Source organism: Pseudophryne corroboree, chromosome 1, assembly GCF_028390025.1.
Source record: "Pseudophryne corroboree isolate aPseCor3 chromosome 1, aPseCor3.hap2, whole genome shotgun sequence".
NCBI classification, from domain to species: Eukaryota; Metazoa; Chordata; class Amphibia; order Anura; family Myobatrachidae; genus Pseudophryne; species Pseudophryne corroboree.
Genome location: NC_086444.1, coordinates 1,102,189,684 through 1,102,213,098, shown reverse-complemented (window position 1 = coordinate 1,102,213,098; position 23,415 = coordinate 1,102,189,684). Strand labels below are relative to the sequence as shown.

General features: G+C 48.3%; 1 protein-coding gene across 4 annotated transcripts in view; it reads right to left on the bottom strand.

Moving 5' to 3' along the window:
• TBC1D19 (TBC1 domain family member 19) overlaps positions 1-23,415 on the bottom strand; it is a 503,848-nt gene that overhangs the window by 27,096 nt on the left and 453,337 nt on the right. For all 4 annotated transcript variants that reach the window (XM_063922181.1, XM_063922190.1, XM_063922171.1 and 1 more), the window contains 2 exons: positions 17,205-17,296; positions 14,992-15,107 (listed from right to left, as the gene is read on the bottom strand). In XM_063922181.1, coding sequence (XP_063778251.1) covers positions 14,992-15,107; positions 17,205-17,296 — 208 coding nt within the window. The remainder of the gene's footprint in view (positions 1-14,991; positions 15,108-17,204; positions 17,297-23,415) is intronic.

Sequence of the window (23,415 nt, the reverse complement as noted above, 5' to 3'; positions counted from 1 at the left end):
TCACGTTTACAGGCATTTGCTCCGTCTCCACATAAGCCTCCTCATCAAACATGTCGACACAGCCGTACCGACACACCGCGCACACACAGGGAATGCTCTGACAGAGGACAGGACCCCACAAAGCCCTTTGGGGAGACAGAGAGAGAGTATGCCAGCACACACCAGAGCGCTATATAACACAGGGATCCCACTATAAATGAGTGTTTTCCCTTATAGCTGCTTTTTTTTTTTTATATATCATATATATATATATCTATACTGCGCCTAAATTTAGTGCCCCCCCTCTCTTTTTTACCCTTCTGTAGTGTTCAGACTGCAGGGGAGAGCCAGGGAGCTTCCTTCCAGCGGAACTGTGAGAGAAAAATGGCGCCAGTGTGCTGAGGGAGATGGCCCCGCCCCTTTTTCGGCTGACTTTCTCCCGCTTTTTCTGGAATACTGGCAGGGGTAATTTTACATCTATATAGTCTCTAGGACTATATATGATGTAGATTTGCCAGCCAAGGTGTCATATATTGCCCTCAGGGCGCCCCCCCCCCAGCGCCCTGCACCCATCAGTGACCGGAGTGTGAGGTGTACATGAGGAGCAATGGTGCACAGCTGCAGTGCTGTGCGCTACCTTGGTGAAGACCGAAGTCTTCTGCCGCCGATTTTCCGGACCTCTTCGTTGCTTCTGGCTCTGTAAGGGGGACGGCGGCGCGGCTCCGGGAACGAACACCAAGGTCGGGTCCTGCGGTCGATCCCTCTGGAGCTAATGGTGTCCAGTAGCCTAAGAAGACCAAACTACCACCTGTTAGGTAGGTTCGCTTCTTCTCCCCTTAGTCCCTCGCTGCAGTGAGTCTGTTGCCAGCAGATCACACTGTAAAATAAAAAACCTAAATATACTTTCTTTCTAGGAACTCAGGAGAGCCCCTAGTGTGCATCTAGCTCAGCCGGGCACAAGAATCTAACTGAAGTCTGGAGGAGGGTCTTAGTGGGAGGAGCCAGGGCACACCAGTAGTCTAAAGCTTTCTTTATAGTTGTGCCCAGTCTCCTGCGGAGCCGCTAATCCCCATGGTCCTTACGGAGTCCCCAGCATCCACTAGGACGTTAGAGAAAGAACGGTATCGAACCGGTTAAAAATGACTGCACCCCACAAAAGAATGCATCACCAACCGTTGTGAAGGAGGCTAACTCACGAAATTAGATTTACCAGATTGACTGAACAGAGGCCACACCCACAGCTGTACACCTCCCTCCAGCATCTCCCGGAGACAACCTCCGCATTTTTCCGGGCACACCTCCTGCTGTCACGTGGCAGCCTGCTGTAATGTTATAAGGTAGAACAAACATAGGCAAGCCTACCCACTCTGGGTAGGGTAATACTGTCGGGTGCCTACCCGAATACAACACTTTCCCAAGTGCATACAGTGCAAATAAGGTCAAAATATAGAAATAAAATTTCACTTAGCTGCCTGTGTATGATCCTTTGCGACCGGGCTCTGCGTCGACCAGGAGTTGACTGTCATAATTTTCTCTCCGCGTTGTGAAGAGAATAATATTCGGACTCCTTGAGAGGATCGAAACCAACTCGTCGCGGCCAATCTAGAGCTTAATCAACAGAGCGATCAGCACATGATAAGAATAGCATTATTTCAGCATTCATTGATAAACATCCTGCAACACATAATAAAACACATATATCCAAATCATGCATATATAAACCCATATCTACATATATAAACATATAGACATAACCTATATGCAAGTGGATTGTCCCGACCAGCCAGGTCCCTAGAGACAGTAATGTGTTGTAAATGTGTATGATCATGTACTGACATTCTCCCGATGTGGATCTACCCGGAACGTTATGGTCGACCGAAAACTTAGTAAATGTCGACAGCAAGGAATAGTAAGCGGGCAAAAAATAATAATAATAATAATTGGGAACCCTGAGAGGTCTGAGGGAAGCATACAAATACAATTTTGATAAGACTCCCCCCACAAACACCTGAATATATACATACATATATATATATATATATATATATATAAAGGTACAAGGCAATAACAGCCTGACAATTTTCCACCCAGGAAATACCGTTGATACCGACAGGGCATCACAAACCACTGTGACTTCCCTAATGTGTTAACTGTTTTAAGCACACAAAAACCAACTTGGTAATACTTAAATTTTTTGAATCAAGTACCGCCGTGCGTCGGCGCAGCCACTAGATATCCCCACAACCGCTCGTGACTAAGCCCCCACACCCGTCGACACATGTCGACTAACCGATAGTGGGTAAACTAACAGGGAACAGTGAATGTATGTATTACAACAAGGATAATGCATCCCTTATCCAACATAATGCTATATGACACCCATATAGCATTAAAAACACTGTGCCCCCCCTCCATCTTACTATACAGCAAGTTCTGGCGGGGATGTGAGGAAAATGGCGCTGACTCCGTTCTTAGGACTAAGCTCCGCCTCTTCCCAGCGCTTTCTCGCCCCTTAAGCGAAATATACATAGTCTGGGCCCTTATATAGTGTAAATCCACTATATATCTACATATATATATATACACTCAAAAACACTGCCGTTCAGGGCACCCCCCTGCACCCAAGTAAAACGTTGGTGTGTGGGAGCAACGGCGCGGCGCGCGACCGCCTTTATGCCCGGCGGTATCGCGTGCGGCGCCGGGGATGTATAAATAAACTATGCAGCCCAGGGCGCCCCCCTCCCTCCCGGCGCCCTGCACCCATGGAGCTGGCGTCGGGGGAGAAATGGCACGTAACGCGCTGGAACATGCTGGCGGGGTCCGGGGCACGGAGCCCCGGCACCGCCAGTTTAAACCTCTTACAGCCTATAATATGCTGCCCAGGGCGCTCAGCCCCCCCCCCCCCCAAGCGCCCTGCACCCGTGAGAGCCAGCGGCGGGGAGGAAACGGCGCGTAGTGCGCTACAGCGTGCTGCCGTGAGTCCGGGGCACGGAGCCTCGGCACCACCAGACTGTTCTCAACAGCCCATCAACTTCTAATATGCTGCCCAGGGCGCTCCCCCCCCCCCGCGCCCTGCACCTGTGGGAGCTGGCTGCTGGGAGAAATGGCGCGCAGCGCGCTGTTTTATGCTGGCGGGGGGTAGGAGAGACAGTGCCCCAGCACCGATATGCTTTCATGCCAGCCTTAAAAGAAAACAGTAACCTGCTGCCCAGGGGGCTCCCCCCCAGCGCCCTGCACCCTGTGAGTGCGTTGGTGTGTGGGAGCATGGAGTGTAGCACGATCTGTTACCTCCGTTACTGAAGTCTTCTGCCGTCACTGAAGTCTTCTGTTCTTCACATACTCACCCGACTTCTTTCTTCTGGCTTCTGTGAGGGGATTGACGGCGTGGATCCGGGAACAAGCAGCTAGGCGCACCAAGTGATCGAACCCTCTGGAGCTAATGGTGTCCAGTAGCCCGAGAAGCAGAGCCTTTAAACTAAGAAGAAGTAGGTCCTGCTTCTCTCCCCTCATTCCCACGCTGCAGGGAGCCTGTAGCCAGCAGGTCTGCCTGAAAATAAAAAACCTAACAAAGTCTTTCAGAGAAACTCAGGAGAGCTCCCCTAGTGTGTGACCCATCACTCCTGGGCACAAAGTCTAACTGAGGTCTGGGGGAGGGGCATAGAGGGAGGAGCCAGTTCACACCCAGTTTAAGTCTTTATAGTGTGCCCAAAGCTCCTGCGGATCCGTCTATACCCCGTGGTCCTTTTGGAGTCCCCAGCATCCTCTAGGCCGTATGAGAAATTGGGCTAATAACATATGACAAATGCAAGGCTCTATATATACATCGAAGATTTGACAACGGAAGCAAACCAGATCCCCTCTTCTCTATGCAATACGTAATGAATGTTGGATGCTTGTCAGATCATATATCAGTGGCAAACGCAGGATTTCTAGAGAGGGGTTTCCAAATGTAGACCACAATCTCCGAATCTGCTGAACATTGGAGTAAGTGCGGGAGACTGGGGGAGCGGTAAAAGAAACTAGTAACGACCCTGGACATTAATGTACACATTCGTCTTTTTATACACTGGATACTGTATGAAATACATTATTAATATTTAAAACTTTAGATGGTTTATAGTATGGGCTGTATCAAACAATTAAATTATATAAAGAAGTGGTCAGGAAAAGGTTATACTAACTATAAAAGGTTAAACAAACTATAAATAAGTACACAACTATAGTAGAACCATTACTGCAATTTCTAAGCACACATTCTCCCACCTCATGGTAAGCTCCTGTCTCTTCTTCCTGGTAGCTACTCTCTAGTCCAGAGCACTGATTGAGGACTCAGATCCTCACATAGAGCAAACTTGGTAGAATAAGATGCTACCACTGGGCATGTGCAGCAGGTATGCTCTGTTCCATAACCTGCATGATGTGGCAGCAGCTCTAGTAATCATATTATACTGTATACTATTGCTATTATTGTCATAATTTGAGACACTTGCCAAGAGGAGGGGGGTTTCCAGGCAACCAGAAACCCCCCCCCCTGCGTTTGCCTATGTATATGATTCACATTCTCCACATATAGAGGGAATATGTCCAATATTGATATATATAATGTAATTCTGGGACTCTGTCTATCAGCCTCCTTCCTTCATTGGTAACAGTAGCTGGAGACTTACATCCTGTCTGGGGCTCAGACTAGACAATTGCAGCATTAGGGGCTCATCAAAGAGGCAGCAGTGGATAAAGACAGAACGACTCTGGAGTTAGAGGTGAGGGAAAGAGAAAGAGAGATAGAGAAAGGATGAGGGAAGGGGAGGAGAAAGATAATGGGGTAGAGAAAGAGAAACCAGAGTGAGGAGGGAGGACTGAAATGGAATAAGAGGGAGAGAGAGATGAGGGGAGTAAATTTACTAAGGGGTAAATTTACTAAGATTGGAGTTCTATTTAAGATGGGATGTTGCCCATAGCAACCAGCTTCTACTTCTCATTTATCTAGCACCTTCTAGAAGATAATACCTGCAATCTGATTGGTTGCTATGGGCAACATCCCATCTTAAATAGAACCTCCATCATAGTAAATGTACCCTTAAGTGTTGTATTATCTGTACATTTAGTACCAGAGGCTGAGTGATGTTCTAAAGCAAGACAACAAATTCCAAGTCATGTATCTAGCTCTTTATGTAGCGTATATACGTTAACTCCCACTACCCTAATTAAAAACAAAATGACCACGTGGGACCACATTGACCAGTCTGGCCATAATCTTGATTCAACTTCAACTCCAGTCATATAGGTCACGCTGTAAAATCAGACCCGTGCACCATAACTGGCTCTGATCAGGTCAGGGCGGACTTCCAGGTGGGTGCTGTTAGTTTGGATACCCAGTACCAAGACCTGGGCATCAAGCCTTTTTCGGAGAAAAGGCTGCATGGAGCGGGAGAGGGGAAGAAGCAGGCTAGTGACTGTGGCAATGCTGATGTAATACCAGAGTATAATTACAATGTACACGACTAGACAGAGGGAAATGAAACCTGTAGATCAGTATCAGTCTGAGGCTCCAACAGTGATGAAGAGTAACAGGGAATCGTTGCTCATGAAATACGTAATGTTTGTAGAACACACAGAGAAAGCAAACAGCCTGCTGATAAAATACCATCCTGAAGACAACGGCTACCATCTGGAGAGATGATTCATGTGTCCTGACACCACATGCATTGAGCCACGGTGCCAAGAGGCAAAGTTCTACATCACAGAGATATGGCACTATCCACTACAATCTAATAATAATAATGACACTGAACCTAGTACAATAGCTACTAAAACAAATTAATCTGTGAAAATAAACTCAAATGAAAGATATAAGGCACCTGTATTTTACAACTTTCTATGCTGAACTAGTTATCAGAAATAGTTTCCTCTTCTACAAATGCTGTGCTAAGAGCATAGACATGTCTGGGGTATTTAATACACCTGGGTACAGCCCCCCTCGCTGCAATCTGCAGCCGGGATCACGGCCGCCGTTAACACATACCCAACCCCATGCAACAGTATATTTTGTTGTTGATGATTAACGTATAAAGTGTTGCTGCATTGTTTGCATATGACCTATACTAAGAGCAACTCTTTCCGATGTTTAAATATAGGGATGGGACCAGTAATCCGGAAGGATCTGAACTTGGATTTTTAAGAGCTTTTCAAAAACTAGGGAGAACTATTTGTAAAATATGCTAAATTGCATTTAAAAATGACCCACTTTTTCTTCATTAAGCAATGCTCCTCATAATGGCTTTGACTGTAAGCGTAAGTGGGCCTGGTAGTGGTCAGTGCCCGGTAAAAGATGCCAAGAATATTACACGCTAATGATATTTCCATATCAGCCATATCGCCGGTTGTCAGGGAAACCCCCCTAGCATGCTCTTATTAGCCGGGCTGCCCTACTAGGATGTAGTAATGATGGCCTGAATTACAGCACTCAGTCTACTGGTTCAGGCAGTTCACTCACACCTGTGATACTACTGCTTTGTTATGGTATGTCAGCCCTTTGACAAAGGTGTGTACAACTGGATGTATTCTATAATTATCTGGTTGGGCTTATTAATTCTATAACCCCTAAAACATTATTATTGGTGTATACAAGTGCTATGTTTTATATGCAGGCAGATTTCACCATCAGTGGATTTTCTATTATAGCTGCCAGTACTCTGTATGACTGCTGCACATACAGTTTGTACAGTCACGGACAGATGTAACTATACTGGATACAGTTTAGTGTCATTATTATATACTCTGCCCGTGTTTATATTGGACTTCAACAACAGATAACATCTAAAAGATCCCGGAAAGAGTCCTGTCAACCTTTAAGCCACAAAAATACTTATTAGTGATAGGACTCTACTGCTTCAGGGGGTATCTGATCTAAGTATGATCAGCTTTGAGAGGAAGGCAACTGTAGGGGATGCCCAATTTTATCAGAATGAGCATGATTGGTATTATTCGCATTGGGTGATGTATCAATGCCTGACTTAATAAACTAAATGGGGAAAATGTAGGGATAACAGTAGTGGAAAAAGATTTGGGAGTGCTTATCGACAATAAACTTAGTAGCAGTATGCAATGTCAAAATGCAGCAACAAAAGCAAATAAGGTGTTAGCATGCATTAAACGGGGAATGGAGACAAGGTATGAGAGTGTAATCCTGCCACTGTATAAATCATTGGTGCGGCCACATCTGGAATATTGTGTACAGTTCTGGGCACCTCACTACTATAAAAAAGATATCTTGGAACTCGAAAGGGTTCAGAGGCGAGCCACCAAACTGGTTAACTACTTAACTGACTATTTATTTCGCCGAAAACTGCTCCGAAATTGTTTTTTTTTTTTTATGAGTGAATTAGGTGAAGAACATGACTTTAACCCTATCCCAAATGATTTTAGTAAAAAAAAAAGGAAAAAAAAATAACATTTCTCCAAACATCGAAACATCGATCGGGAACTTCGCGACCATCGGAACATCGGGAACATCAAGACTATCGCAGTTTTCAATTTGAAAGCCGGGACAGCCTGCAGGTATGCAGGGGGAGTCAGGGGGTGGCTTGGGAGGGTTCATTTACTCTCCCCAGCGGCTGCCATTGTCTGCAGCCGCTGGAGGGGGGGATCCTGCCGTGCAGTCTGATCAGCAGTGATCAGCAGCATGGCAATCAGTAGGGGAGAGTGCGGGGAGGCAGAGGGAGCTTCCAGTCCCTCTGACAGCAGCAGCAGAGGGAAGTTTCTCTTTCCTGCCGCTGCTAACACTCTCTATCTGACTGGTCACATCCTGTGCGACCAGGTCAGATAGAGCACTTGCCAGCATGGTCGCATCTGATGCAACCATGCCAGGCAAGTGGTTAAGGGGTTAGAGGCAATGAATTATGAGGAAAGACAAACAAGCTTAGATATGTTTACACTGGAAATGAGGAGGCAGAGAGGGGACATTATTAATATTTATAAATACATTAAGGGACAATACAAGGACTTATCAGACGATCTGCTTATCAAAAAAACGCTACACAGGACACGATGACACCCACTGAGGTTAGAAGAAAAAAAAATTCATACACAATGGAGGAAAGGGTTCTTCACAGCAAGAACAGTAAAGATCTGGAATTCCCTACCAGAGAAGGTAGTAATGGTGGACTCACTAAATAAGTAAAAATAAGAATTTACTTACCGATAATTCTATTTCTCATAGTCCGTAGTGGATGCTGGGGACTCCGTAAGGACCATGGGGAATAGCGGCTCCGCAGGAGACTGGGCACATCTAAAGAAAGCTTTAGGACTATTTGGTGTGCACTGGCTCCTCCCCCTATGACCCTCCTCCAAGCCTCAGTTAGGATACTGTGCCCGGACGAGCGTACACAATAAGGAAGGATTTTGAATCCCGGGTAAGACTCATACCAGCCACACCAATCACACCGTACAACTTGTGATCTGAACCCAGTTAACAGCATGATAACAGAGGAGCCTCTAGAAAAGATGGCTCACTACAGCAATAACCCGATTTTTTGGTAACAATAACTATGTACCAGTATTGCAGACAATCCGCACTTGGGATGGGCGCCCAGCATCCACTACGGACTATGAGAAATAGAATTATCGGTAAGTAAATTCTTATTTTCTCTAACGTCCTAAGTGGATGCTGGGGACTCCGTAAGGACCATGGGGATTATACCAAAGCTCCCAAACGGGCGGGAGAGTGCGGATGACTCTGCAGCACCAAATGAGAGAACTCCAGGTCCTCCTCAGCCAGGATATCAATTTTGTAGAATTTTACAAACGTATTTACTCCTGACCAAGTAGCTGCTCGGCAAAGTTGTAAAGCCGAGACCCCTCGGGCAGCCGCCCAAGATGAGCCCACCTTCCTTGTGGAGTGGGCATTTACAGATTTTTGGCTGTGGCAGGCCTGCCACAGAATGTGCAAGCTGAATTGTGCTACAAATCCAACGAGCAATAGTCTGCTTAGAAGCAGGAGCACCCAGCTTGTTGGGTGCATACAGGATAAACAGCGAGTCAGATTTCCTGACTCCAGCCGTCCTGGAAACATATATTTTCAGGGCCCTGACAACGTCTAGCAACTTGGAGTCCTCCAAGTACCTAGTAGCCGCAGGCACCACAAATAGGTTGGTTCAGGTGAAACGCTGAAAACACCTTAGGGAGAAAATGAGGACGAGTCCTCAATTCCGCCCTGTCCGAATGGAAAATCAGATAAGGGCTTTTTCAGGATAAAGCCGCCAATACTGACACGCGCCTGGCCCAGGCCAGGGCCAACAGCATGACCACTTTCCATGTGAGATATTTTAACTCCACAGATTTAAGTGGTTCAAACCAATGTGACTTTTGGAACCCAAAACTACAGTGAGATCCCAAAGTGCCACTGGAGGCACAAAAGGAGGCTGTATATGCAGTACCCCTTTTACAAACGTCTGAACTTCAGGGACTGAAGCTAGTTCTTTTTGGAAGAAAATTGACAGGGCCGAAATTTGAACCTTAATGGACCCCAATTTCAGGCCCATAGACACTCCTGTTTGCAGGAAATGTAGGAATCGACCCAGTTGAATTTCCTCTGTCGGGCCTACTGGCCTCGCACCACGCAACATATTTTCGCCAAATGCGGTGATAATGTTTTTCGGTTACATCCTTCCTGGCTTTGATCAGGATAGGGATGACTTCATCCGGAATGCCGTTTTTCCTTCAGGATCCGGCGTTCAACCGCCATGCCGTCAAACGCAGCCGCGGTAAGTCTTGGAACAGACAGGGTCCTTGCTGGAGCAGGTCCCTTCTTAGAGGTAGTCCTCCGTGAGCATCTCTTGAAGTTCCGGTTACCAAGTCCTTCTTGGCCAATCCGGAGCCACGAATATAGTGCTTACTCCTCTCCATCTTATCAATCTCAGTACCTTGGGTATGAGAGGCAGAGGAGGGAACACATACACTGACTGGTACACCCACGGTGTTACCAGAGCGTCTACAGCTATTGCCTGAGGGTCCCTTGACCTGGCGCAATACCTGTCGAGTTTTTCCAACGGTTTATAAACAAGTGGAAGACTTCTGGGTGAAGTCCCCACTCTCCCGGGTGGAGGTCGTGCTGAGGAAGTCTGCTTCCCAGTTGTCCACTCCCGGAATGAATACTGCTGACAGTGCTATCACATGATTTTCCGCCCAGCGAAGAATCCTTGCAGCTTCTGCCATTGCCCTCCTGCTTCTTGTGCCACCCTGTCTGTTTACGTGGGTGACTGCCGTGATGTTGTCCGACTGGATCAACACCGGCTGACCTTGAAGCAGAGGTCTTGCTAAGCTTAGAGCATTGTAAATGTCCCTTAGCTTCAGGATATTTTTGTGAAGTGATGTCTCCAGGCTTGACCATAAGCACTGGATATTCCTTCCCTGTGTGACTGCTCCCCAGCCTCGCAGGCTGGCATCCGTGGTCACCAGGACCCAGTCCTGAATGCCGAATCTGCGGCCCTCTAGAAGATGAGCACTCTGCAACCACCACAGGAGGGACACCCTTGTCCTTGGTGACAGGGTTATCCGCTGATGCATCTGAAGATGCGACCCGGACCATTTGTCCAGCAGGTCCCACTGGAAAGTTCTTGCGTGGAATCTGCCGAATGGGATTGCTTCGTAGGAAGCCACCATTTTACCCAGAACCCTTGTGCATTGATGCACTGAGACTTGGCTCGGTTTTAGGAGGTTCCTGACTAGCTCGGATAACTCCCTGGCTTTCTCCTCCGGGAGAAACACCTTTTTCTGGACTGTGTCCAGGATCATCCCTAGGAACAGAAGATAAGTCGTCGGAACCAGCTGCGATTTTGGAATATTGGGAATCCAATCGTGCTGCCGCAACACTACCTGAGATAGTGCTACACCGACCTCCAACTGTTCCCTGGATCTTACCCTTATCAGGGAATTGTCCAAGTAAGGGATAACTAAAATTCCCTTCCTTCGAAGGAATATCATTATTTCGGCCATTACCTTGGTAAAGACCCGGGGTGCCGTGGACCATCCATACGGCAGCGTCTGAACTGATAGTGACAGTTCTGTACCATAAACCTGAGGTACCCTTGGTGAGAAGGGTAAATTTTGACATGAAGGTAAGCATCCCTGATGTCCCGAGACATCATGTAGTCCCCTTCTTCCAGGTTCGCAATCACTGCTCTGAGTGACTCAATCTTGAATTTGAACCTCTGTATGTAAGTGTTCAAAGATTTTAGATTTAGAATCGGTCTCACCGAGCCGTCTGGCTTCGGTACCACAACAGTGTGGAATAATACCCCGTTCCCTGTTGCAGGAGGGGTATCTTGATTATCACCTGCTGGGAATACAGCTTGTGAATGGCTTCCAAAACTGTCTCCCTGTCAGAAGGAGACATCGGTAAAGCCGACTTTAGGAAACGGCGAGGGGGAGACGTCTCAAATTCTAATTTGTACCCCTGAGATATCACCTGAAGGATCCAGGGGTCTACTTGCGAGTGAGCCCACTGCGCGCTGAAATTCATTGAGACGGGCCCCCCACCGTGCCTGATTCTGCTTGTAAAGCCCCAGCGTATACTGAGGGCTTGGCAGAGGCGGGAGAGGGTTTCTGTTCCTGGGAACTGGCTGATTTCTGCAGCCTTTTTCCTCTCCCTCTGTCACGGGGCAGAAATGAGGAACCTTTTGCCCGCTTGTCCATGAAAAGACTGCGCCTGATAATACGGCGTCTTCTTATGTTGAGAGGCGACCTGGGGTACAAACGTGGATTAGCCAGCTGTTGCCGTGGCCACCAGGTCTGAAAGAGCGACCCCAAATAACTCCTCCCCTTAATAAGGCAATACTTCCAAATGCCGTTTGGAATACGCATCACCTGACCACTGACGTGTCCATAACCCTCTACTGGTAGAAATGGACAACGCACTTAGACTTGATGCCAGTCGGCAAATATTCCGCTGTGCATCACGCATGTATAGAAATGCATCTTTTAAATGCTCTATAGGCAAAAATATACTGTCCCTATCTAGGGTATCAATATTTTCAGTCAGGGAATCCGACCACGCCAACCCAGCACTGCACATCCAGGCTGAGGCGATTGCTGGTCGCAGTATAACACCAGTATGTGTGTAAATACATTTTAGGATACCCTCCTGCTTTCTATCAGCAGGATCCTTAAGGGCGGCCATCTCAGGAGAGGGTAGAGCCCTTACAAGCGTGTGAGCGCTTTATCCACCCTAGGGGGTGTTTCCCAACGCACCCTAACCTCTGGCGGGAAAGGATATAATGCCAATAACATTATAGAAATTATCAGTTGTTATCGGGGGAAACCCACGCATCATCACACACCTCATTTAATTTCTCAGATTCAGGAAAACTACAGGTAGTTTTTCCTCACCGAACATAATACCCCTTTTTGGTGGTACTCGTATTATCAGAAATGTATAAAACATTTTCCATTGTCTCAATCATGTAACGTGTGGCCCTACTGGAAGTCACATTTGTCTCTTCACCGTCGACACTGGAGTCAGTATCTGTGTCGGCGTCTATATCTGCCATCTGAGGTAACGGGCGCTTTAGAGCCCCTGACGGCCTATGAGACGTCTGGACAGGCACAAGCTGAGTAGCCGGCTGTCTCATGTCAACCACTGTCTTTTATACAGAGCTGACACTGTCACGTAATTTCCAACAGTTCATCCACTCAGGTGTCGACCCCCTAGGGGGTGACATCACTATTACAGGCAATCTGCTCCGTCTCCACATAATTTTTCTCCTCATACATGTCGACACAAAAGTACCGACATACAGCACACACACAGGGAATGCTCTGATAGAGGACAGGACCCCACTAGCCCTTTGGGGAGACAGAGGGAGAGTTTGCCAGCACACACCAGAGCGCTATATATATACAGGGATAACCTTATATAAGTGTTTTTCCCCTTATAGCTGCTGTATAGTTAATACTGCGCCTAATTAGTGCCCCCCTCTCTTTTTTAACCCTTTCTGTAGTGTAGTGACTGCAGGGGAGAGCCAGGGAGCTTCCCTCCAACGGAGCTGTGAGGGAAAATGGCGCCAGTGTGCTGAGGAGATAGGCTCCGCCCCTTTTTCGCGGACTTTTCTCCTGCTTTTTTATGGATTCTGGCAGGGGTTAAATGCATCCATATAGCCCAGGAGCTATATGTGATGCATTTTTTGCCATCCAAGGTGTTTTTATTGCGTCTCAGGGCGCCCCCCCCCCAGCGCCCTGCACCCTCAGTGACCGGAGTGTGAAGTGTGCTGAGAGCAATGGCGCACAGCTGCAGTGCTGTGCGCTACCTTGTTGAAGACAGGACGTCTTCTGCCGCCGATTTTCCGGACCTCTTCTGCCTTCTGGCTCTGTAAGGGGGCCGGCGGCGCGGCTCTGGGACCCATCCAAGCTGGGCCTGTGATCGTCCCTCTGGAGCTAATGTCCAGTAGCCTAAGAAGCCCAATCCACTCTGCACGCAGGTGAGTTCGCTTCTTCTCCCCTTAGTCCCTCGATGCAGTGAGCCTGTTGCCAGCAGGTCTCACTGAAAATAAAAAACCTAAACTAAAACTTTCACTAAGAAGCTCAGGAGAGCCCCTAGTGTGCACCCTTCTCGTTCGGGCACAGAGATCTAACTGAGGCTTGGAGGAGGGTCATAGGGGGAGGAGCCAGTGCACACCAGATAGTCCTAAAGCTTTCTTTAGATGTGCCCAGTCTCCTGCGGAGCCGCTATTCCCCATGGTCCTTACGGAGTCCCCAGCATCCACTTAGGACGTTAGAGAAAAAATGGATTAGATAAATTCCTAACTGATAGAAATATCCAAGGCTACAGTATCTAAGTGATTTATAATTTCAAATACAGGTTGAACTTGATGGACATCTTGTCTTTTTTCAGCCTCACCAACTATGTAACTATATTGTATTGTGGAAAATGTAGTAGGCTGCCAACTGGTTGAAACTTAATTACTTTGCTTGGACACATCTTGTTTACAATACATCCCAGAGGTGTCACGTCTCCTTTGATGTAGGGGAAAAGAGTTTGCTTGGAGAACCCCTCAGAGACACTATGGCCAGAAAAATGTGAACTGATCTTCCTGTAGCATGCTGTAAAAACTAGTCCAGGCTACTTAAGGCCCATATAGACGGGCCGATGCGGGAAAGATGTGAACCGCTCAGCACACATCTCTCCCGCCGCTCAGCACAGCGTGATCTGTGCTGAGCGTGCAGGGGGAGCGCTCATTTCACCCAGCGGGTGAAGTGAGCGACCCGCTAGATTGGCCTGCATGCAGGCCAATCTAGCACCAGCGATAGCAATGCGCGGGGCTGCGCATCGCTATCGCTGTAGGGGGTACACACATCTAGTCAGATTGCTTAGAATATCGCTCCGTGAGTACCCCCCTTTACAATACCAGATCTCCAAGCTTCAAACAGCAATAGCGATAAGAGCATCTACCCCTGCTTGAGTGACCCTGGGACCCCAGAGTGTAATCTTACACTCACTCCATTCTGGCTTTGGGAGGGTTAAAAATTAAAATACCTCCAAAGGGGTGGGGGCTGCAGTGGGTTTAAATATGAGAAACACTCCTCAGATTTTGTGCATTGTCGTGAGGTGGATCAAGTGAGAGACTTGGCGGGTAATTCAGATGTGCGTAAAAATGCACATTTGCGATCAAATTCTTTGACATGCGGGGGGCGCCCAGCACAGGGCAAGTCCGTCCTGCATGCCGTGTCCTGCCAACATTCTGCACACATGCGAAAGCATTGCACGGTGTCGATGCTTTCGCATGTTTCAAGTAGCCCCCTCTGCCTAGCTGCGAAAGCAGATGGCTACCCACCATGTTTTTGGCCGCAGTGGCTGCGTGTGATGTCACCGCACCGCGTGTGATGTCTGGATCACGCCCCTTAAATGGAACACAGACAAAACGCAGCATTGACACCCTGTTTCAGGCCCCCTCCAGTTCTGCAGAGAACGCAGTTTAGGACCTTGCACATGCGTGTACGATATGTTACAGTTCATCTTACCAGCCAGAATCTCCAAAGAGTTGTAGCCGATGATTCTGTCCCATAATAACAGGAGCTGGTCAGTAGCCAGATAGCCAGAAAAAGCACGAACCATCCACTTAAATGATATGCGCAAACTGAATAACAGGGAACAAAAATAAATTTAAAAAAATCATTAAACACGTTTCACCAATTCTGGATTTATTTAATATGTTCTTTGATAAAATGTAACAAATACTGTATGTTGCAAAATACCTGCCTGGCCCACATCACAGAGGACCCTGCCTGGGCCACGTCACAAAGACCCCTGCCTGGTCCACGTCACAGAGGACCCTGCCTGGGCCATGTCACAGAGGACCCTGCCTGGGCCACGTCACAGAGGACCCTGCCTGGGCCACGTCACAAAGACCCCTGCCTGGTCCACGTCACAGAGGACCCTGCCTGGGCCACGCCACAGAGGACCCTGCCTGGCCCACCTTACAGAGGCCCCTGCCTGGGCCATGTCACAGAGGACCCTGCCTGGGCCATGTCACAGAGGACCCTGCCTGGGCCACGTCACAGAGGACCCTGCCTGGGCCACGTCACAAAGACCCCTGCCTGGCCTACGTCACAGAGCCCCTGCCTGGGCCACGTCACAGAGACCCCTACCTGGCCCACCTTACAGAGGCCCCTGCCTGGTCCATGTCACAGAGGACCCTGCCTGGGTCACGTCACAAAGACCCCTGGCTGGGCCACATCACAGTGACCCCAGCCTGGGCCACGTCACAGAGACCCTTACCTGGGTCACGTCACAGAGACCCCTACCTGGGTCACGTCACAGGCAGAAGTTTTGTTTTGCTGATGATCATGAGGAAATATCCATTTTAAAACAACACTGCAGGCTGATTCTGAGTAGCACGCAAAGTGACTGTAGCTGTGGGCAGCTGCGAAAGCCTGATTTACTACTTTATGTTAATGAGATTCAACTAATGTGGGGGATCCCGTGTATGCATGTGGAAAACTGCACTGCCCACTAATGTTCTGCCCGCAGCTGGAAAATCAGGAGATCTGTTAGTAACAGGCTTCACCTCCCTGTACGTACAACTCAGAATCACAAGGAGCTATAGATACATGTCCATGACACGCCCATAAGACACACTTCCATGACACGCCCATAAGACACATACCCATAAGATGCACCTCCCTGACACTCCCATAAGACACACTGGGGCAGATGTATTAAGCCTGGAGAAGTGATAAAGCAGTAATAAGTGGAAGGTGATATAGCGCCAGCTAATCAGCTCCTAACTGTCAATTTACATATTGGAGCTGATTGGCTGGGGCGTTATAACTTGCACTTATCATTGCTTTATTACTTCTACAGGCTTAAAACATCTGCCCCACTGCCCATGACACTCCCATAAGGCACACGCCCATGACACACCCTTAAGGCACACTCAGATAAGACACACGCCCATGACACTCCCATACGACACGCCCATGAAACGCCCATGACACACCCATAAAGCACACTCAGATAAGACACACGCCCATGACACTCCCATAAGACACACACCCATGAAATGCCCATGACACTCCCATAAGACACAAGCACATGACACACCCATAAGGCACACTCCCATAGGGCACACACCCATGATACCCCAACAAGAGACACGCCATTGAACGCCCATGACACTCCCATAAGACACACACACATGAAACGACCATGACACTCCCATAAGACACACGCCCATGGCACTCTCATTAGATACACACCCATAAGTCAGGATAGTCCTGTGCGATCACTTTGCCACTGCCTGCCCTAAAAACTCTACTTTATGGAAAGCCAGATCCGCCCAATTTGCAGCCGAATCAGAATAGGATGTCATGGGCGTCCTTGTTTCAGCCCAGGCGCTTAATGCAATCACTCGCCACATGCATCCAAGAAGAGAAATCCATGTGACTCAGAATCAGCCCCTGTGCAGTATATGCAAGTGAGTGCTGCCTCTGCCTACAGATGCTGCTGAGTCATTCATTTTACATGGTTACGGCCAGTCATTTCTCTCACAAAGCACAGCTCACATGCTCTGCAAACCTCCCATACATTTCCCTGAGTAACAATTATTTTTATCCAAGTTCCAAAGGGGGGCAGAATGTTGGATTGCAAGGAATTCAATGTTATGCTGTGAAACTCACACTATAGATGACCCAAATCATATGGAAAATATGGAAAGAAAGGAAACATGACATACGGTTGTGCCCCGATCTCCCGGAGATGATAGAAGAGCTGTGGATGGTGTGTCTGAAGGAGAGTCTCAAACAGCAGACACAGTGACATTATTCCCTACAGAGACATAAGTGACAGAACAAGACTATTATTACTGTATACTGTCTGCACAATCATGTGCAATAGAAACACGGACAGATCACATCATAGAACACAACACCCAAAAGAAAACTTAAAATAAGAATTTACTTACCGATAATTCTATTTCTCATAGTCCGTAGTGGATGCTGGGCCTTCCGTAAGGACCATGGGGGGAATAGCGGCTCCGCAGGAGACTGGGCACAAAAAAGTAAAAGCTTTAGACTAGCTGGTGTGCACTGGCTCCTCCCCCTATGACCCTCCTCCAAGCCTCAGTTAGGATACTGTGCCCGGACGAGCGTACATAATAAGGAAGGATTTTGAATCCCGGGTAAGACTCATACCAGCCACACCAATCACACTGTACAACCTGTGATCTGAACCCAGTTAACAGTATGATAAACGTAGGAGCCTCTGAAAAGATGGCTCACAACAATAAACAAACCGATTTTTTTGTAACAATAACTATATACAAGTATTGCAGACAATCCGCACTTGGGATGGGCGCCCAGCATCCACTACGGACTATGAGAAATAGAATTATCGGTAAGTAAATTCTTATTTTCTCTGACGTCCTAGTGGATGCTGGGACTTCCGTAAGGACCATGGGGATTATACCAAAGCTCCCAAACGGGCGGGAGAGTGCGGATGACTCTGCAGCACCGAATGAGAGAACTCCAGGTCCTCCTCAGCCAGGGTATCGAATTTGTAAAATTTTGCAAACGTGTTTGCCCCTGACCAAGTAGCTGCTCGGCAAAGTTGTAAAGCCGAGACCCCTCGGGCAGCCGCCCAAGATGAGCCCACTTTTCTTGTGGAATGGGCTTTAACAGATTTTGGCTGTGGCAGTCCTGCCACAGAATGTGCAAGCTGAATTGTACTACAAATCCAACGAGCAATCGTCTGCTTAGAAGCAGGAGCACCCAGCTTGTTGGGTGCATACAGGATAAACAGCGAGTCAGATTTTCTGACTCCAGCCGTCCTGGAAACATATATTTTCAGGGCCCTGACTACGTCCAACAACTTGGAGTCCTCCAAGTCCCTAGTAGCCGCAGGCACCACAATAGGTTGGTTTATGTGAAACGCTGAAACCACCTTAGGGAGAAATTGAGGACGAGTCCTCAATTCTGCCCTGTCTGAATGAAAAATTAGGTAAGGGCTTTTATATGACAAAGCCGCCATTTCTGAGACACGCCTGGCTGACGCCAGAGCTAACAGCATGACCACCTTCCATGTGAGATATTTTAATTCCACAGTGGTGAGTGGTTCAAACCAATGTGATTTTAGGAACCCTAAAACTACATTGAGATCCCAAGGTGCCACTGGTGGCACAAAAGGAGGTTGTATATGCAGTACCCCCTTGACAAACGTCTGAACTTCAGGCAATGAAGCCAGTTCTTTCTGGAAGAAGATCGACAGGGCCGAAATTTGAACCTTAATGGATCCTAATTTTAGGCCCATAGACAGTCCTGCTTGCAGGAAATGCAGGAAACGACCCAGTTGAAATTCCTCTGTGGGGGCCTTCTTAGCCTCACACCAGGAAACATATTTTCGCCAAATGCGGTGATAATGTTTCGCAGTTACATCCTTCCTGGCTTTGATCAGGGTAGGGATGACTTCATCTGGAATGCCTTTTTCCATCAGGATCCGGCGTTCAACCGCCATGCCGTCAAACGCAGCCGCGGTAAGTCTTGGAACAGACAAGGACCCTGCTGGAGCAGGTCCTTTCTTAGAGGTAGAGGCCACGGGTCCTCCGTGAGCATCTCTTGCAGTTCCGGGTACCAAGTTCTTCTTGGCCAATCCGGAGCCACGAGTATAGTCTTCACTCCTCTCCTTCTTATGATTCTCAGTACTTTTGGAATGAGAGGCAGAGGAGGGAACACATACACCGACTGGTACACCCACGGTGTTACCAGAGCGTCCACCGCTATTGCCTGAGGGTCCCTTGACCTGGCGCAATATCTGTCCAGTTTTTTGTTGAGACGGGACGCCATCATGTCCACCTTTGGTTTTTCCCAACGGTTTACAATCACTTGAAAGACTTCTGGGTGAAGTCCCCACTCCCCCGGGTGGAGGTCGTGTCTGCTGAGGAAGTCTGCTTCCCAGTTGTCCACTCCCGGAATGAACACTGCTGACAGTGCCACCACATGATTTTCCGCCCAGCGAAGAATCCTTGCAGCTTCTGCCATTGCCCTCCTGCTTCTTGTGCCGCCCTGTCTGTTGACGTGGGCGACTGCCGTGATGTTGTCCGATTGGATCAATACCGACTGACCCTGAAGCAGAGGCCTTGCTTGACTTAGGGCATTGTAAATGGCCCTTAGTTCCAGGATATTTATGTGAAGAGACGTTTCCATGCTTGACCACAAGCCCTGGAAATTTCTTCCCTGTGTGACTGCTCCCCAGCCTCTCAGGCTGGCATCGGTGGTCACCAGCATCCAATCCTGAATGCCGAATCTGCGGCCCTCTAGAAGATGAGCACTCTGTAACCACCACAGGAGAGACACCCTTGTCCTTGGAGATAGGGTTATCCGCTGATGCATCTGAAGATGCGATCCGGACCATTTGTCCAGCAGATCCCACTGAAAAGTTCTTGCATGGAATCTTCCGAATGGAATCGCTTCGTAAGAAGCCACCATTTTTTCCATGACTCTCGTGCATTGATGCACTGACACTTGGCCTGGTTTTAGGAGTTTCCTGACTAGCTCGGATAACTCCCTGGCCTTCTCCTCCGGGAGAAACACCTTTTTCTGGACTGTGTCCAGAATCATCCCCAGGAACAGTAGACGAGTTGTTGGAATCAGCTGTGATTTTGGGATATTTAGGATCCACCCGTGCTGACGTAGCACTACCTGAGATAGTGCTACTCCGACCTCTAACTGTTCCCTGGACCTTGCCCTTATCAGGAGATCGTCCAAGTAAGGGATAATTAAGACGCCTTTTCTTCGAAGAAGAATCATCATTTCGGCCATTACCTTGGTAAAGACCCGTGGTGCCGTGGACAATCCAAACGGCAGCGTCTGAAACTGATAATGACAGTTTTGTACCACAAACCTGAGGTACCCTTGGTGAGAAGGGTAGATTGGGACATGGAGATAAGCATCTTTGATGTCCAGAGACACCATATAGTCCCCTTCTTCCAGGTTCGCTATCACTGCTCTGAGTGACTCCATCTTGAATTTGAACCTTTTTATGTAAGTGTTCAAGGATTTTAGATTTAAAATTGGTCTCACCGAGCCGTCCGGCTTCGGTACCACAAACAGCGTGGAATAATACCCCTTTCCCTGTTGTAGGAGGGGTACCTTGATTATCACCTGCTGGGAATACAGCTTGTGAATAGCTTCCACTACCGCCTCCCTGTCGGAGGGAGACGTTGGTAGAGCAGACTTCAGGAACCGGCGAGGGGGAGACGTCTCGAATTCCAATTTGTACCCCGCGCGCTGAAATTCTTGAGACGGCCCCCCACCGTGCCTGAGTCCGCTTGTAAGGCCCCAGCGTCATGCTGAAGACTTGGCAGAAGCGGGGGAGGGCTTCTGCTCCTGGGAAGAGGCTGCCTGGTGCAGTCTTTTTCCCCTTCCTCTGCCCCGGGGCAGAAATGAGTGGCCTTTTGCCCGCTTGCCCTTATGGGAACGAAAGGACTGAGTTTGAAAAGACGGTGTCTTTTTCTGCTGAGAGGTGACCTGGGGTAAAAAGGTGGATTTTCCAGCCGTTGCTGTGGCCACCAGGTCCGATAGACCGACCCCAAATAACTCCTCCCCTTTATACGGCAATACTTCCATATGTCGTTTGGAATCCGCATCACCTGACCACTGTCGCGTCCATAACGCTCTTCTGGCAGAAATGGACATCGCACTCACTCTAGATGCCAGGGTGCAAATATCCCTCTGTGCATCTCGCATATATAGTAATGCATCCTTTAAATGCTCTATAGTTAATAATATACTGTCCCTATCCAGGGTATCAATATTTTCAGTCAGGGAATCCGACCAAGCCACTCCAGCACTGCACATCCAGGCTGAGGCGATTGCTGGTCGCAGTATAACACCAGTATGTGTGTATATACCTTTTAGGATATTTTCCAGCCTTCTATCAGCTGGTTCCTTAAGGGCGGCCGTATCGGGAGACGGTAACGTCACTTGTTTTGATAAGCGTGTGAGCGCCTTATCTACCCTAGGGGGTGTTTCCCAACGCGCCCTAACCTCTGGCGGGAAAGGGTATAGTGCCAATAATTTATTAGAAATCAGCATTTTTTTATCGGGGGAAAACCACGCTTTATCACACACCTCATTTAATTCATCTGATTCAGGAAAAACTACTGGCAGTTTTTTCACCCCCCACATAATACCCTTTTTTGTGGTACTTGTAGTGTCAGAAATATTCAATGCCTCCTTCATTGCCGTGATCATATAACGTGTGGCCCTACTGGACATTACGTTTGTCTCCTCACCGTCGACACTGGATTCAGTATCCGTGTCTGGGTCTGTGTCGACCATCTGAGGTAACGGGCGTTTTAGCGCCCCCGACGGTGTCTGAGACGCCTGAACAGGCACTAATTGATTTGCCGGCTGTCTCATGTCGTCAACAGTTTTTTGCAAAGTGCTGACACTGTCACGTAATTCTTTAAATACGACCATCCAGTCAGGTGTCGACTCCCTAGGGGGTGACATCACTAACACAGGCAATTGCTCTGCTTCCACATCATTTTCCTCCTCATACATGTCGACACAATCGTACCGACACCCAGCACACACACAGGGAATGCTCTGAAAGAGGACAGGACCCCACGAGCCCTTTGGGGAGACAGAGGGAGAGTTTGCCAGCACACACCAGAGCGCTATATATATACAGGGATAACCTTATGTAAGTGTTACTCCCTTTATAGCTGCTGTTTTATATTAGCTGCCAATAGTGCCCCCCCTCTCTTGTTTTACCCTGATTCTGTAGCAGGACTGCAGGGGAGAGTCTGGGAGCCTTCCTTCCAGCGGAACTGTGAGGGAAAATGGCGCTTGTGTGCTGAGGAGATAGGCTCCGCCACCTTCACGGCGGCCTTTTCTCCCGCTTTTTTTAGGAAAACTGGCAGGGGTGAAATGCATCCATATAGCCCAGGAGCTATATGTGATGTATTTCTTTAGCCATATAAGGTTTAAACATGTTTTATTGCGTCTCAGGGCGCTCCCCCCCAGCGCCCTGCACCCTCAGTGACCGTAGTGTGAAGTGTGCTGAGAGCAATGGCGCACAGCTGCAGTGCTGTGCGCTACCTTATCTGAAGACAGGAACGTCTTCTGCCGCCGATTTCTCCGGACCTCTTCGCTCTTCTGGCTCTGTAAGGGGGCCAGCGGCGCGGCTCCGGGACCCATCCAGGCTGAACCTGTGATCGTCCCTCTGGAGCTAATGTCCAGTAGCCAAGAAGCTCAATCCACTCTGCACGCAGGTGAGTTCGCTTCTTCTCCCCTTAGTCCCACGATGCAGTGAGCCTGTTGCCAGCAGGACTCACTGAAAATAAAAAACCTATTTAAACTTTTACTTCTAAGCAGCTCAGGAGAGCCACCTAGCATGCACCCTTCTCGTTCGGGCACAAAAATCTAACTGAGGCTTGGAGGAGGGTCATAGGGGGAGGAGCCAGTGCACACCAGCTAGTCTAAAGCTTTTACTTTTTTGTGCCCAGTCTCCTGCGGAGCCGCTATTCCCCCCATGGTCCTTACGGAAGGCCCAGCATCCACTAGGACGTCAGAGAAAATATGTTTACTATTGTCCACATTAAAGAGGGGGACAACTCTGGAAACATCTCCTCAATATAACAACCCCCCTTATAGCTATTTGGGGGCTTACACCACTGTGGAACTCAGGGCCTGATTCAGAAATGTCCAGTTGTAAAGCGCAACAGAATATGCTGCGCTATATAAGAAACTGTAAATAAATAAATGTATTTGCAGCTGTAAACTTGTATGCTATGGCTGCACTAAATATACAAATGTCGCAGCCGCCTGGACTAGTATTGAGATGCCCACTGGTGGCTTTGCAAATCCCAGCGGCTGCATACAATGACGCAGTGTCCGTCCCGGATCTGTTGATTATAACAGTTCTGAGCAGTCCTGTGGTAACGC